At 34.9% G+C, this 15120-nt stretch overlaps 1 protein-coding gene across 1 annotated transcript in view; it reads right to left on the bottom strand.

The window, feature by feature from the left end:
• The window catches only part of LOC117335866 (histone-lysine N-methyltransferase SETDB1-B-like), a 52156-nt gene extending 38724 nt beyond the window's left edge, over nt 1–13432 (bottom strand). Inside the window, exons 1-14 of the mRNA XM_033896119.1 lie at nt 13239–13432; nt 10688–11214; nt 9941–10046; nt 9226–9609; nt 5994–6188; nt 5163–5256; nt 4428–4649; nt 3447–3594; nt 3102–3184; nt 2687–2789; nt 2083–2194; nt 986–1067; nt 606–679; nt 101–170 (exon numbers count right to left, since the gene is read on the bottom strand). Coding sequence (XP_033752010.1) covers nt 101–170; nt 606–679; nt 986–1067; nt 2083–2194; nt 2687–2789; nt 3102–3184; nt 3447–3594; nt 4428–4649; nt 5163–5256; nt 5994–6188; nt 9226–9609; nt 9941–10046; nt 10688–10963 — 1949 coding nt within the window. The 5' untranslated portion in view covers nt 10964–11214; nt 13239–13432. The remainder of the gene's footprint in view (nt 1–100; nt 171–605; nt 680–985; nt 1068–2082; nt 2195–2686; nt 2790–3101; nt 3185–3446; nt 3595–4427; nt 4650–5162; nt 5257–5993; nt 6189–9225; nt 9610–9940; nt 10047–10687; nt 11215–13238) is intronic.
• Between the last annotated feature and the right edge of the window lie 1688 nt (nt 13433–15120).

The raw sequence follows: 15120 nt of genomic DNA, 5'->3' as shown, positions 1-15120 counted from the left end.
TGTTTGAACCACCTACCACCTGATGTAGGTAGTAAGAATGTTTGAACCACCTACCACCTGATATAGGTAGTAAGAATGTTTGAGAAGGCCCTTACCTCAGGGATATTGCTTGAGGTATTCCTTGATGAATTCCTGCGAGTCGGGATGGATATCCTCCCACACATTAGCACCTAGAAAACACCAGTAATTGTCTCTACTGATTTGCTGTCAATATCTTTGTAAATGGTAGAACACATTAAAGATCATTTCTTACCTAAAATTCATTCCTACTTTGATATTAAACAGGTTTTATCAATTATCTTACAAGTTTCGCTGCACAGAGGAGATATTTTCCAAAGACTTGTATTACAAATTCACTTCAGTAAAATTAACAAATGCCTGAACAACATGAAAATTCTAAAACCTAAAATTGTCCATCGAAGATCATTATGAATATTGAGAATTGATGAAATTTCTAAAATGTAACTTATAAACATGATATTGTGTAATTATGCATATGTAATACAGACTTTTTTGGCAATTTCTGAATGTTTCTCTGAGAAATATTTATTTCATCAACATTAGAATTATATAAAAAGGTTTCTGAATCTCCTGATATAACTTACTCTGCCAGAAAACTTTGTTGATATCCACTGCCAGGGAGTATTGGGCATAGCCATCATCAAAGAAAATCAAATATCTAAAAAGGAGATCAGAATAACAAGTTACACTCATGTGAAATACTGGACCAAATTTTATTCTCAAATGAAAAACATTTTATTTACAATATTTGTTGACCCTTCCTCCCTGGAAATTAAAAAAAAGTTGGCAAATATATATGCATGTTTATCTGTAATGTAGAGTATCAAAGTGGAATTCAAGATCTATTTTAAATCAGATTTATTTCTGTAACAGTAACTTTGAATGATGAGATTTGCTACCCTAATGATAGTGAATACCAAGATTAAATAACTGTGAAAACTGTATAAAATAATGAGAAACAAACCTCTGTTGATTCCTGCCGTTGGGAGTCTCCGCTACTATACCAGCATAATACGATGACGTAGAATCCTCATCTCGATACAATGCTGAAAGGATATATAATTCAGGTTTATTTTGTTGTGTGGTGAACATTACACTATCATGAAGATCCAACTAAATATCAAACAATATTGAAAAATTAGCCCCAAAATTCAAATAAATGTTGAATTATCTATCTGAATGGAAGATTGGCATTTAATAAGAGTGTCAAGTTAATCACAAGGTAGAAACAATAATTTAACACCAATAACAGTGGTTAGGACAAATCTTCTAACCATCTACCAGCAGAACGTATCATTACACCCGGTTATTCTGATCGTCCTAAACCAAGTCTGAACTTTGACCCTGATCAATCTCAATGTCAGTATTTTACCTTGTTATCTAAAACTTGCTATATGCTACTTACCTATGACTCAAGTGCCCACATAAATCTGGCGTGCTACTTACCTATAACTCGAGTGCCAACATACATCTGTCGTACTACTTACCTATAACTCGAGTGCCAACATACATCTGTCGTACTACTTACCTATAACTCGAGTGCCAACATACATCTGTCGTACTACTTACCTATAACTCGAGTGCCAACATACATCTGTCGTACTACTTACCTCTAACTTGAGTGCCAACATACATCTGTCGTACTACTTACCTATAACTCGAGTGCCAACATACATCTGTCGTACTACTTACCTATAACTCGAGTGCCAACATACATCTGTCGTACTACTTACCTATAACTCGAGTGCCAACATACATCTGTTGGACTACTTACCTCTAATTTGAGTGCCAACATACATCTGTCATACTACTTACCTATAACTCGAGTGCCAACATACATCTGTCGTACTACTTACCTATAACTTGAGTGCCAACATAACTCTGTTGGACTACTTACCTCTAATTTGAGTGCCAACATACATCTGTCGTACTACTTACCTATAACTCGAGTGCCAACATACATCTGTCGTACTACCTACCTATGACTCGAGTGCCAACATACATCTGTCGTACTACCTACCTATAACTCGAGTGCCAACATACATCTGTCGTACTACTTACCTATGACTCGAGTGCCCACATAAATCTGTCGTACTAAGGAGTCTTTGAAGGCAACATGTTTTGGGCTCAGCACTTTCTTTCCCTTTCCATCAAACTTTATGCTATATTTTCTCTGAAAATGAACAAGTAATTATACAGAGGATGTTACGCGAGAGTCAATATAATATGGAATTTATCAAATAAGTTAATAATTTGATATGCCATGAGCGTGTGGCGTGTGAAATTATTTCACAAGCAACATGACTTCTGTATTACATAGCCGTGATCGTACGATTCTGTTTATTACATATCTTATATTTATGAAAATATAATTATCAAGGAAAACACTTTTTTTTTATATATAAGAGAGATGAATTTCGACTCAGACGGAATGTTTTTCTCTACAAAGACAAACAACGTCATAAATTAATTGAGACACCAAAAATTATTATTTTTATCATGTCACAATAGTGTTATTACATAGGTTTTATGATATCTATGACAGTCAGTTGACATGGTAGAACACATCACCAGTTATATGATAAACATATATCTCATTTGTCCTGCTTTGTCAGTATGATAAGTTTTAAACTTTTTCATTTGCTTTATTGGTTAGATACTGTACCTCTGAAATGGTTTTGTCTTTATTCTGGATGTCAGATACTGTTCCTTTGTACCAGATATCATTAAATTTCTTCCCGAGTACTTTACTACTAATGTCTATGATCCTGTGAAATACAAAGCTTAATTGTTAGACAGATTTACCATGTCATTTATAGGAATAGCCCGTAACATATGATATTTGATTTTTAACAGCAAATCCTTCACTTCTCCCTACTTTGCTGAAAGATTCCCCACTGAAAGATTCCCCACCGAAAGATTCCCCACTGAAAGATTCCCCACTGACAGAATCAACTTGCTGATTCTGCCTTCAGGGGAGACTTTCAGAAAGATAGAAACTGATTAAATCATCAGCATTTTTTATTAATATATTCGACATCAATAAATATTGATGGACAATGCTGTTCCTTCACACTTACTCTACATCTGCTCTATACAGGGCTTCCATACGTTGTTGATTTTGAAGACTGTTCGACTTTACCACCTGGCTTGCTGGGGCCCCCTACAAACAGTATAAACATCAATAATTATTGTGCTGTGTATCATCACAAAAATGAAAGTAACACTTGTCAAGATTCCAAATTAATAATTGCTTGCTAGATATATTGGATACAATTTCAAACCTTCTGAGAATCTTTTGTAAAATCAACATTGGGGATATTACTGTTTATGTAGTACAATTATAATCACAATGTACAGATTTTGGAATCCAGATGTAAAAATCATAGATATATTACTGGTATCGGGTAATAAATATCCCTTACCACAGTAGTGGTTGTCGGCTGTAACTGTGCCACAGCAGGTATTTGCTTGTTGATGGTGGCTTGTAGGACATTCCTCAGTGACTGTAGGGAGGGACTAGAATTGCGCTGGACCTGCTGACTGTTAGGGGGCAATCTCACCAATACAGCGCTACAATATAGAAATAAAGGGTTCATTACCATGACAACCTCATCAACACATCACTACAGTACAGAAATACAGGGTTCATTACCATAACAACCTCACCAATACAGTGTTACCGTACAGAAATACAGGGTTCATTACCATAACAACCTCACCAACACATCACTACAGTACAGAAATACAGGGTTCATTACCCTAACAACCCACCAATACAGCACTACAGTACAGAAATACAGGTTTCATTATCATAACAACCTCACCAATACATCACTACAGTACAGAAATACAGGGTTCATTACCATAACAACCTCACCAATACAGAAATACAGGGTTCATTACCATAACAACCTCACCAATACAGCACTACAGTACAGAAATACAGGGTTCATTACAATAACAACCTCAACAATACAGAAATACAGGGTTCATTACCATAACAACCTCACCAATACAGAAATACAGGGTTCATTACCATAACAACCTCACCAATACAGAAATACAGGGTTCATTACAATAACAACCTCAACAATACAGAAATACAGGGTTCATTACCATAACAACCTCACCAATACAGCGTTACCGTACAGAAATACAGGGTTCATTACAACAACAACTTCACCAACACATCACTACAGTACAGAAATACAGGGTTCATTACAATTTTTCCTCTGGCCAAACGTCATATTTGACTGTCTATTTATTGTTTTTTGAGACATGTTTACTAATTGGTGATAATGTGACGTATGTTTACTAATTGGTGATAATGTGACGCATGTTTACTAATTGGTGATAATGTGACGTATGTTTACTAATTGGTGATAAAGTCTTGTTTCACTTACCCTGGCGGCAGTGCCAGTGGTTCCATTTTCCCTACTGCTGGTGCTGATAACGCTGATACAATGTTTTTGTTTTGGTGAGCTAAAACTTGTCTCTTCTCCATAACAGATGGGTCATAGGTTGCAGCCACAAACTGTACATCATCCTCGTCACTCTCATCATCAACCTTGGCGTTTGCTTCCGCAGCCTCCTTTGCATCAATCTCAGCAGCTGCTTCTTTTAACCTATTAAAAAATACTTGTTGTACTGTCTTACTGGTAACTTAATGAGAAGGTGGGGAATGACTGAAATAGGACGAGCTCCATTGAGATTTTTAATCCATCTGTTTTTATCTGTTGCTGTAGTGTTTTTAATGGTAGGGGTTGATAGATATCAGGCACAAATTCATGTTTTTACATCACACCTATTTTCAGGCTATGTGAGATAACTACATCATAAAAGTTTTTAGTTTTCATTCGCTGTAAATCATTTCAATAAACAGGGAATCAATATTCAGGAAATAACAAAACAGAAATGATCAGATCATAGGCAACAGCAATCAAAGCAATCATCATGAATTTCAAACTGACCAAAACATGTTTTAATTCTTCACAGCATTCCTGGCAGTCACTAACTTACAAAAAATATGACATTTTTTCAAAAGAATATGTAAAGACAATGCTACTACTATCTAAATTTCACCAATGATTAACTTCTGAATGCTGATTCCTGAAATCCATTCTGGAGTTTGTACTTACTCCTCCTCGCGGTCAGCCTCCTCCAGCTCCTCACGATAGATACGAAGCTTCTCAGAACATTCTGTGTAGATCTTACGCACCTCCTTCGTCTTGCCTGCATAAAACAAATCCAAAAAACATACAGCATGGTTAAACCGAGCAAAACAAGCTTTCAGTGTCAAAGGAAAGTTACCAGGAATGATCAGAATATAAGTGGTAGTTCAGAAACTGATAATACAAGTGCAATCAATGATTGCGAAGAAAATAATCCTTTGAAGATGTTTGCAACATTTCAAGGACGAGTCCTAAAAAATAACGCAAAAACAGCACTGTCGAAACCGTTCAGAATCAAAAAAATATCATCAAAATGCACTTTAAATGCTTTTCTTCCAATACTCTAACCAATGCAGACTTCAGGCAAGCAAATCGTTGACCTTGACTTCGTAGTTGAAGGTCACTGTCAAGTTTCCAAAGTCAAATGACCAGTTAGAGAAGAGAAGCAAAGAGAAAACGAAGAGAAAACGTAGAAAAACGACCGTCAGAACGATAACATATCTACGACCATTTTCTGGATGGAAATCCTGTGTTTTGATCTTGATGAAATCTAGTTAACATTATTTTTTCCCAATGTTGTCTTTAATTAATCTTAAAATTCAACATAGTAGCAAAATGAAACATGTCCTGTCATAGCAATCTCAAAATAAAAATTCAGAAACCACAAGATCTTGTAGCTTCCTACATAAACACAAAGTCAAGTCTGTCAAAAACAATAGTAAAACATTCATGTATCGACACCTTAATTAATTATTATTCAGACAATTACATCAATATATATCTTGAATTAAAACATACGGTCAATAGATCGAAGTTGTTGAGAAAACTTTGAGAGATCCGAGTGAAAGGCCAATGTATCCTCATCATTTGGCTCACAGAATTCCTTCAGGGTGGATGAGATGATATCATCCATGTCCAACTTAAAGTCCAACAAATACAATTTGTTCTCATCATCTTTTTCCTTACAAACATCCATGGTTGTCGACGGTTTATCTGAAGTGAGAAATAGAATCAGGCACATTAGTATATGATTTTGAATTTTTTTAACTGTCTTACTATATATAATCGTAATTATATTTTAATCAACAGACGGTATGTTTTCTGTATATGATCAAACCTCAATGGTCTCTTCAGGTTCTGAAAAAAAAGCATGCCTGAAATTAGAACTACTCTTTCTGTGATTATCACCATATTACTGATAATCATCAAAAAGAAGAATTAGTTGGCAACGTATCAAAAACATGATATACTTTCAGTAAATTTCTGATGATAATTTGGGCATTTCTGATTTGCATAATCATGAAGCTTGTATTTATGTCAAATGTTAATGACATCAAAGACCTAACTGACCCAAAAACTAATTATCAATAGTTGCTTCAGCCTTGTATAAACTTGTATTGCAAACGTCTGACCCTACTTTGAAAGGTGCATCATTATTTTGTGATTATAATGTTGCAAATTGACTTTTTACTGGCAAGTGAAATAACTTTCTTGTAACTGAAATGAGCCTTTTGGATAGTTTCAATATCTAGGTACATGTGTACAACCTTTAACCCTCAAATCAATATTGGTACGGATGCTGAAATGTTGGAATTACTACAGAGCATGTTCAATTTTATCTCATTCATGGAAAATGTTGTCAATGAAACGTGTTATTATAAAGATGATATATATATTAATATTTAGTTTATACTAAATCATTGCTACATATTGATATATGAAGTGGAGAAAGGTTAGTAACAAGCCGATAATAAAGGAAGTGTAATATATGGAGTCTACAAACACAACAACAAAGGCATGCTTACATAAAACCAGAAAAATATCTACAGATAATCAGTTGCATGCTTGATTGATAATGGCAACATAAAACAAAAATTCAGAACATCTAAAAAAAACTTTTAAAATGACAATTTTGAGGATAAAACTCCTGTTTGACAGTCTGGGAACCATCCATCATATCATTTTCATAAATCCCCAAAATTATCCATTTTGGTATACGTAGGATCTAATGTTTAGTATTACGATATTATCTAAATGTTTTCGCCATCAAGGGCGATAGCTCTGATGGGATAAAGGAAGCATATATCTAAATGTTTTGGCCATCAAGGGCGATAGCTCTGATGGGATAAAGGAAGCATATATCTAAATGGTATGGCCGTCAAGGGTGATAACTCTGATGAGATAATGGAAGCATATATCTAAATGGTATGACCATCAAGGGTGATAACTCTGATGGGATAAAGGAAGCATATATCTAAATGGTATGACAATCATGGTGATAACTCTGATGGGATAAGGGAAGCATATATCTAAATGGTATGGCCATCAAGGGCAATAACTCTGATGAGATAAAGGAAGCATATATCTAAATGGTATGGCCATCAAGGGCAATAACTCTGATGAGATAAAGGAAGCATATATCTAAATGGTATGGCCATCAAGGGTGATAACTCTGATGAGATAAAGGAACCCAGGGATCGACACTAACAGTAGCCCGGCAGCCTGGAATCTGGTCGGGCTGCCAGAATGTCCAGACCAGCAGCCCTGTGGGCTACCAACATTTTCAGCCAAATGTACAGTGGAACCTCTATAAACCGAACATGCATGGGACATTGATATTTGTTCGGTTTACAGAGGGTTCGGTTTGGAGAAGTTGGTCAAAATAACCGGTCGAGTTCCGAATATAATTGGTCGGACGATGTTAGATTGTACCCGATTACAAACCGACACTAGGCCTACTATACGCACATAGATAATTTGGTTTGTCTGAAGAATATGAATATCATGAAAGTAAATCAATGCATATATTACAGATTATATAAGAAATTAAAATGACTAACTGTAGTTTTATATAGTTTTATACATTTACTGCACTTCACGATCGACCTGCATTCTGTTGCTTCGCCATGTGGTGGGGCCTAATACGGGATATTTAATGATTTTACAAAAAACGGAAATCGAATGATATGAAAGTGTGTGAAGATGTCTTGCTTCAATATGAATTACAATTGATCACTTGATACCGGTGGTATTCCCGATATCGGTATTGTCTTAAAAAATAAACATCGGACACTGGCATCATTTCAGTGTGTATAGTTATGACCCTGCAAGAACACCCCTTATTGGGCCTCATTTAGATTAGAATGCGAAACTCAGGCTCCTAGCTCTACTTGTATTGCGAAGATTTACATGGAATCTGCTGCGCTTCGATGAAGTGTGGCATTGTTTCATAATTAGTATTAATTACCGTGTTGATTATACACTACAATCATAACGCCCCTCAGGGTATTTATTGGATTACCTGTACAAATCACCTACATGTAAACGTAAGTCCCGATCGAGACACAATTTGGCTTCACACAATACCCGTCACAGTTGTTGTTTCACGGTTGACTAGCCTGACCTCGTGTCATAATTGCTCAGGTAAGGCCGGTTTTCAGAAGTAATTTTTGGTATACTTTATCAGGAACCGGAGACAAAATCGGTCCGGTGTTCGGAATTCAGAGGGATCGGTATTTGGAAGTTTTTACATACCATAATAAAGAATGACCGATTCCGTACAATAACAATTCGTTCGGTATTCAGAGGTGTTCGGTTTTTAGAAGGTTCGGTTTTCGGAAGTTGCACTGTATAATGTCCAGCTAAAATTGTCCTCGTTTACTTCAATAATTTTATTTTCAAAACTGTTTATATAAAACCTGTAGGTGTAAGAACTAGACAGCAGGAAACTGCATTTTAGGGAACTTCCCCAAAATCCCCTTGGAGGGGTCTCACCATTGGCAGCCCAGGCTTCCTCATTTCATAACCTAAGGCAACTAAGTTAGTGTCAACCCCTGTGAACCATATATCTAAATGGTATGGCAATCAAGGGCGATTACTCTGATGAGATAAGGGAACCATATATCTAAATGGTATGGCAATCATGGTGATAACTCTGATGAGATAAAGGAAGCATATCTCTAAATGGTATGACCATCAAGGGCAATAACTCTGATGAGATAAGGGAAGCAACTCTGAATTATGTCCATACCTAAACATGAGTTGCTTGAATTGGTAGCAGGAGCCTTTTGTGGAGGTCTGCCGGTTCTGAATGAGTAGTTCAAACACACGAGACATTTACTGGACTCGTCATGGGGTAAAAATTTGGCTGGCTGTATTTGTATATCAGCAGGTTTGCCTTTTTGTACAGCGGCCTTCCACGCACTTAATTTTGCTCGACAGACATAACAAATGTTTCGAGGATGGACAAAACAGGAATCCTGGTTCACATCAATAGCCATTGATGAAAAGATGTCCACTTGAAATCTATATTTTGTATATGCTCTGCAGACTTTCATAGATACTCCTTCGTTGTCTCCACATAAACGACAAAACAGCTGAAGATTCTTCTGGTGAAGTTTATTGAACTGGGGATCTTGAATACAAAAAAAAGCAAAGGTTATAATGAATCAAGAGTGCTTCCATTGTACATAGAACTGTATAATATTTCATCTCAAACATACAACTGTATAGTATTTCACCTCAATTATAGAACTGTATAATATTTCATCTCAAATATACAACTGTATAATTTTTCACCTCAAAGTATATTTCATCTCAAATATACAACTGTATAATATTTCATCTCAAACATACAAATGCATAATATCTTAATAGCTTAATGAGAACTTTTTATATAAAAAATAATAATGTGAAACTGATTCTGGTGTGCTTCTTAAAATCCAGACACAAATTTGGATGCTTACCATTTGCACCGAGTTTTGAATGTGAATTTTCATCGGCGTCCAGCTTTAATTCAGGATGGGGGTTCTCATCTGTTGGCTTGCCATCCCGGAAATGCACAGAGCAAACCTAACCAGATGATTCAGTAAAAAACTCATATATAAATGACTGTCTGGAAAAATCTGAATACATCAATGAAAGCATCACATTATAGAGTTTGATAAAGGAATTTTATTGCTTTGGATGTTGCATTGAAAGAAAACTGAACAAAAATAAACAAAGACCACTTCTTACTTTACAAAGAAATGTCAAATTAGTTTTCAGGAAAATATAGCAACATTTTGATATTATAAAGCATACCATGTTTTAAACGAATTAGTCAAACACTGAGATTGACAGAAGATGCCTTATTGTAACACTCACATTACATTTTAACAATCAAATAAAAAGAATAGTGCATTGTGATAACATTTTCAACACAAGGTTTCGAAAAATTCATGGAAAACATTTAGAGACAAAACTTAATCTATTGCTCCAACACGTATCAGCTTGTAGTGGGATTAATGAATTAATTAAATTGGGAAGTAACATATCCACGACAAAATTCAGAGAACAATACTTGTTACAGCATGATAAGTGGACACTTCTATGAAGAAAAATGTATTTTTATATATTTTCTCTCAGTGACAAAATTGCACACTATTTTAGAAAGTGTTAACACTTTTTTTCCACTTTAGTGATAAAGCAGTTTTGATTTTCTTGTCACTTACCCGGAGTCTGGAGGTTAACAACTCCTCAGCTAAGTGTACTTTCTGCATCCAGATCCTACGCTGGTTTTCATCTATAGGAAAGGGGAAGAGTGGTTCTGGGATAGGACATGGACAAATGTCACGTGGCTGGCCTTTGTGCACATCACAAAATCCTTCTCGTTTCTTCCTCATCAATCCACAGGAATTTGCACATCCTTGCACTGCACAGAATGTTTTTGCCATGGCTTCACCTCCACCGGCCGTACCACTGTGTGTTAATGTCGGACCCGACATCATGTTGATGCTCACAAAGTCTCAACTTGTCACAATATTTTACACTGTAGTCTTCTACATTAATATGTATATTGTCTGGCTGAAAGCTTTTAATCCATAGATACAACAGATTATAAGCAAAAGTTGTGTACCATATTGTTTTTTATGCATGAAGTCTTTTGTTTTTGTTGTTCAAGGTCAATATAGGGATTGCCTGTATCAAAGTCAGATAGGGGGTTCTTATCCTCGGAAATAAATACCTAAGTTCTAGCATGCTGAAAGCAAAATCATTGTAATGTAAAAATCATGCAAAGTGCAAATGGGACCAAATCATCTGGTTAAAAACAAAAGTCAATTATCATGATACATATAATGATATATATAGGTACTGTAATAAATATGCAGTGCTTCATCATATATACTTGTAAGACAGACATACAAAAGTGGTACATTTTACAGGTGATACACAATATCTAGCATGTCAGGGTTAGCGCTCAGTGTATAATATAAATGGGGTCCTTTTCACATTAAACAGGGTCCTAATGTTTGTTAATAGCATAAATAGTTTTTTTTTTCTTTTTAATGCTTCATAAAAGCTATAGAGATGTCTTCAACATAAAATCTGTCTGTATTATTCATTTTTTGTACATTCAGACATTCTTGTATAATAAACAATTCAACATAGATTTGTACAGATTTTGATAGTATGACAGGTGGGAAAGGGACAGTGTGTCAGATCAGAAAAGTAAGAAGAAGGCAACTTAAAAAAATATTTTAAAAGAGATTGAGCTTTTAATGAGATGACCAGGCCACGCACGCACGGTGGTAGGAAGTGAAAGAGAATGAAGAGTGTGGTAATGTCTATGTGAAGGTCATCAAAGGATTTCAGCCGAGATAGGTTAGTTCTGCCTCCTAAGGGTAGAGTTAACCAATTAAAAAAAGAGGATTTAGTAATGCAGAAGTAGTGTCTTCATTGTTCAAAAGTAAATGTGGTCCGATAGTCCAGAGGCTATAGATAACCTGGTAGGTCTACGTAAAATTTCTAAGTGTTGTCCCGATTGGCTATGAAATGTTTGAGTCCTGACATACATTACATTTCATGTAAACAACATTCCCAAATTTTTCTGACAAATGATCATATGAAATCAGAGCTAACAATCGAGGTGTTTTTACCAAGAACAGCATGTTATTTGCTTCAAACATTTGAGTGAGTATGAACTGGATGATGCAAGTGTTTGTGTGGCGCAGTTATGCTACTTTCGGCAATATGTTTACAAAATGGGTCTATGGTAAATTGACTTGGACTATGGGATTTCAATTTTCTGTAGACAAATTATCTATGGAATTTTCATATATACTTTCATACACTTTGTCTTTAGACTGTATGTACCGTATATATTAGATGGATAGACGAGACTGAAAAAAGAGAGTCAGATTGAGAGAGAGAGAGAGAGAAGAAGGTGTAGAGACAGAGAAGAGAACAGAAAGAATAAAGCTTGCACAATGATGATGTAAACGAAGGATAAAATAAAGGAAGTAGAACTAATTGTTGCCTTTATTGTCACCGATTCCAAAAACACTGGACAAACACGCGGGTGACAATAATTTGGGATCAATACTGACTAGGTATATACCTTAATAATGTACATCTATTACAATAAACTGGCCACAGTTGATGCCTCTGAAATGCAACACCATGATCTCGTTTTCACAACTTTACAAACAATACAGAACCTATAATTACTATAAGCACCATTATTGTTTGTGTAATTTTTTTAACATAAAAACTGTTTAATTTATATACATAGGATAGAAGCTAAAATGTATTACTGTATATAAATAACATATACCTATATACAAATTACAACATATAGGATTTAGTGCAGACAGAATAACATAGTTCACAGAATACCAGGCAGCAACTAGCAATATAGATTAATAAAAGCACAGAATATTCGCACATACGGATCTTGACTAGCAGCAGGAGGTACAGCCAGATCAGTCTTCATAATTAGTCTCAGGACCCAGGGAGATTTCATACATGATATCTCAATAGTCTTCTAAATGCCCGAAAGCCTGTCACTCTTGAACTGTAATTTCAGAGATTCCTTTTTTTAAAACTACCATTCAAGAATATAGAAATTAAGCTCTGAAATCAAAAGTGACAGCATATAGATATTTCTTAGCAAAAAAACAAAGAACTTCAATCTCTAATTCCGATGAATGTCTGGGTACTGAACACTGACAGGAAATGACATAGAAAGCAGATGGTGCAAGCACAGATGTCCTTTGGACTCACCATCCCCCTCCAATTTGACATCACTGTCATCGATGATACAACAAGCGTCATCTTCTGTCGTTTTTGCTATACTTTCTTTCTCCTCCTCCATTGTCTTTTTAGACTGTTGACTTCCAGAAGTAAACCATGATGACTTCCGTTTGGACTTTTTACGGGCAACCATTTCACTTACAGCATGGTGATAAAAGAAACTCCTGTACAATGCATAGACAGTAATACTACATTATATACCATTTAAACAAGGTAGAAGTACTTTCATATTCATACAAAAATACCTAGCAATGCCATTAAACCAACACCTTAATATCTATCTACTAAACCAACACCTTAATGTCCATCTACTAGCACTCGAGGTAATGTGCTCTAGCTTTTAATCTCTGGGTGATTCCATCCGAAATAATCATCACTTATATTTCCATTTATCAATGAAGATAAATTATTTTAGTATATGATTACATGATCAATTTTGTTGCATGATGAAAATCTCACTTTTTTATATTTCAATGCAATTTATAATTACATAATATAAACATATTAGGGTAAAAGAGTTATTGTTTTACACTGTGTACCACTTGCTGATAAGTCTCGATGTACATTGTAATTTGTTTGACTGCGTGTCTATAAATGTAGTTGTACATTTAGTATATCTGTCACCTATCTATTGTTGCTTATTTCTACTGTTGTTTTTTCTGGGTTTGACAATAATTTACAGCTGAAAAATAAATGTAGTTAATGTACTGATCTACACAGCATACATAGTTCATAATTAAGAAACTGTATTATATAGTACACATGTATAAAGTGTAACATTAATAAGGTATGTCTAAAATATCTTTATCTTGATAGCTAATAGCCAAAGTTTCCTCTGGCCCTGACATTTTACATAACCAATCATTACATTCAGAGCTTCTCTTAAATAATCTGATATAGCAGGGGACTTTTATCTTATTTTGGAAAAAAAAATTAAGATGTCAATTTTCGTGAGTAACTATAAGATGATATCAATAGAATTCAAATTGTCCCTCTAAAAAACTTCAGTATTTAAATAACATAAAATAGATATATAATGAAAATCATGTATCATTTACGATTCCCACAGGCAAATTTTTATCTGAGGGATCAGTATCAGATTTATTTTCAAAGTCATATGAAATAGGCCTAGAATGTAAAATGTCCAAAATTATCCAATGGTGATCAAACAGTCGAAGGGAAACTACTCTGGTGATTTTCGACTTACTTACGATTTTAAAATTCTTCAAATACACTGGATTACATCAAAAGCTCTACACATTAATCTTTCAAAATATGTATGTAAGGCTTTTTTTCTGTGACAAAATTTGTGGTTTGACACTGAAAACACGATTTATTGTCTTAAGTTTGAACACCAAATGTGAACATCACAACTCAATTAGTCAATAGTCTGAAATTCTCAACAAAGCGTGCCTTGTCGGTGCAAACATGCAAGTGAAGAAACGATAAGTTTTCGCTAATAATTATCTGATAGTTAAAACGCAGTTATTTAACTTACGCAGAACTTCTTCACAATTTCCAAATGCCTTTCACTGCATGGATTGTTAGGCTAAATAATCAGCAGCGATGCAGCTGAAGCCGCAAAACAAAGCCGAACTCTTCATTTTGGAGGTAATAAAAATGTAGTCTCAAAATTGAAATAATCTTACAGAATATATTTGATAACAAAAATCAATAAAAAAATATATTGAAATGCTAAATATTAATGATTTGGTGACAATAATTCATGTACAGGTTATTTTTATGTCTTCCGTATAAATTGATTCATAAATATTAATGAATACTTACTTTATCAATATTATTTCCATAACAATATTACAATCCGTAATATTTACCGATCCGTTAGCAATAA

Source organism: Pecten maximus, chromosome 10 (assembly GCF_902652985.1).
Source record: "Pecten maximus chromosome 10, xPecMax1.1, whole genome shotgun sequence".
NCBI classification, from domain to species: domain Eukaryota; kingdom Metazoa; phylum Mollusca; class Bivalvia; order Pectinida; family Pectinidae; genus Pecten; species Pecten maximus.
This window is presented reverse-complemented; position numbering and strand designations above follow the sequence as displayed.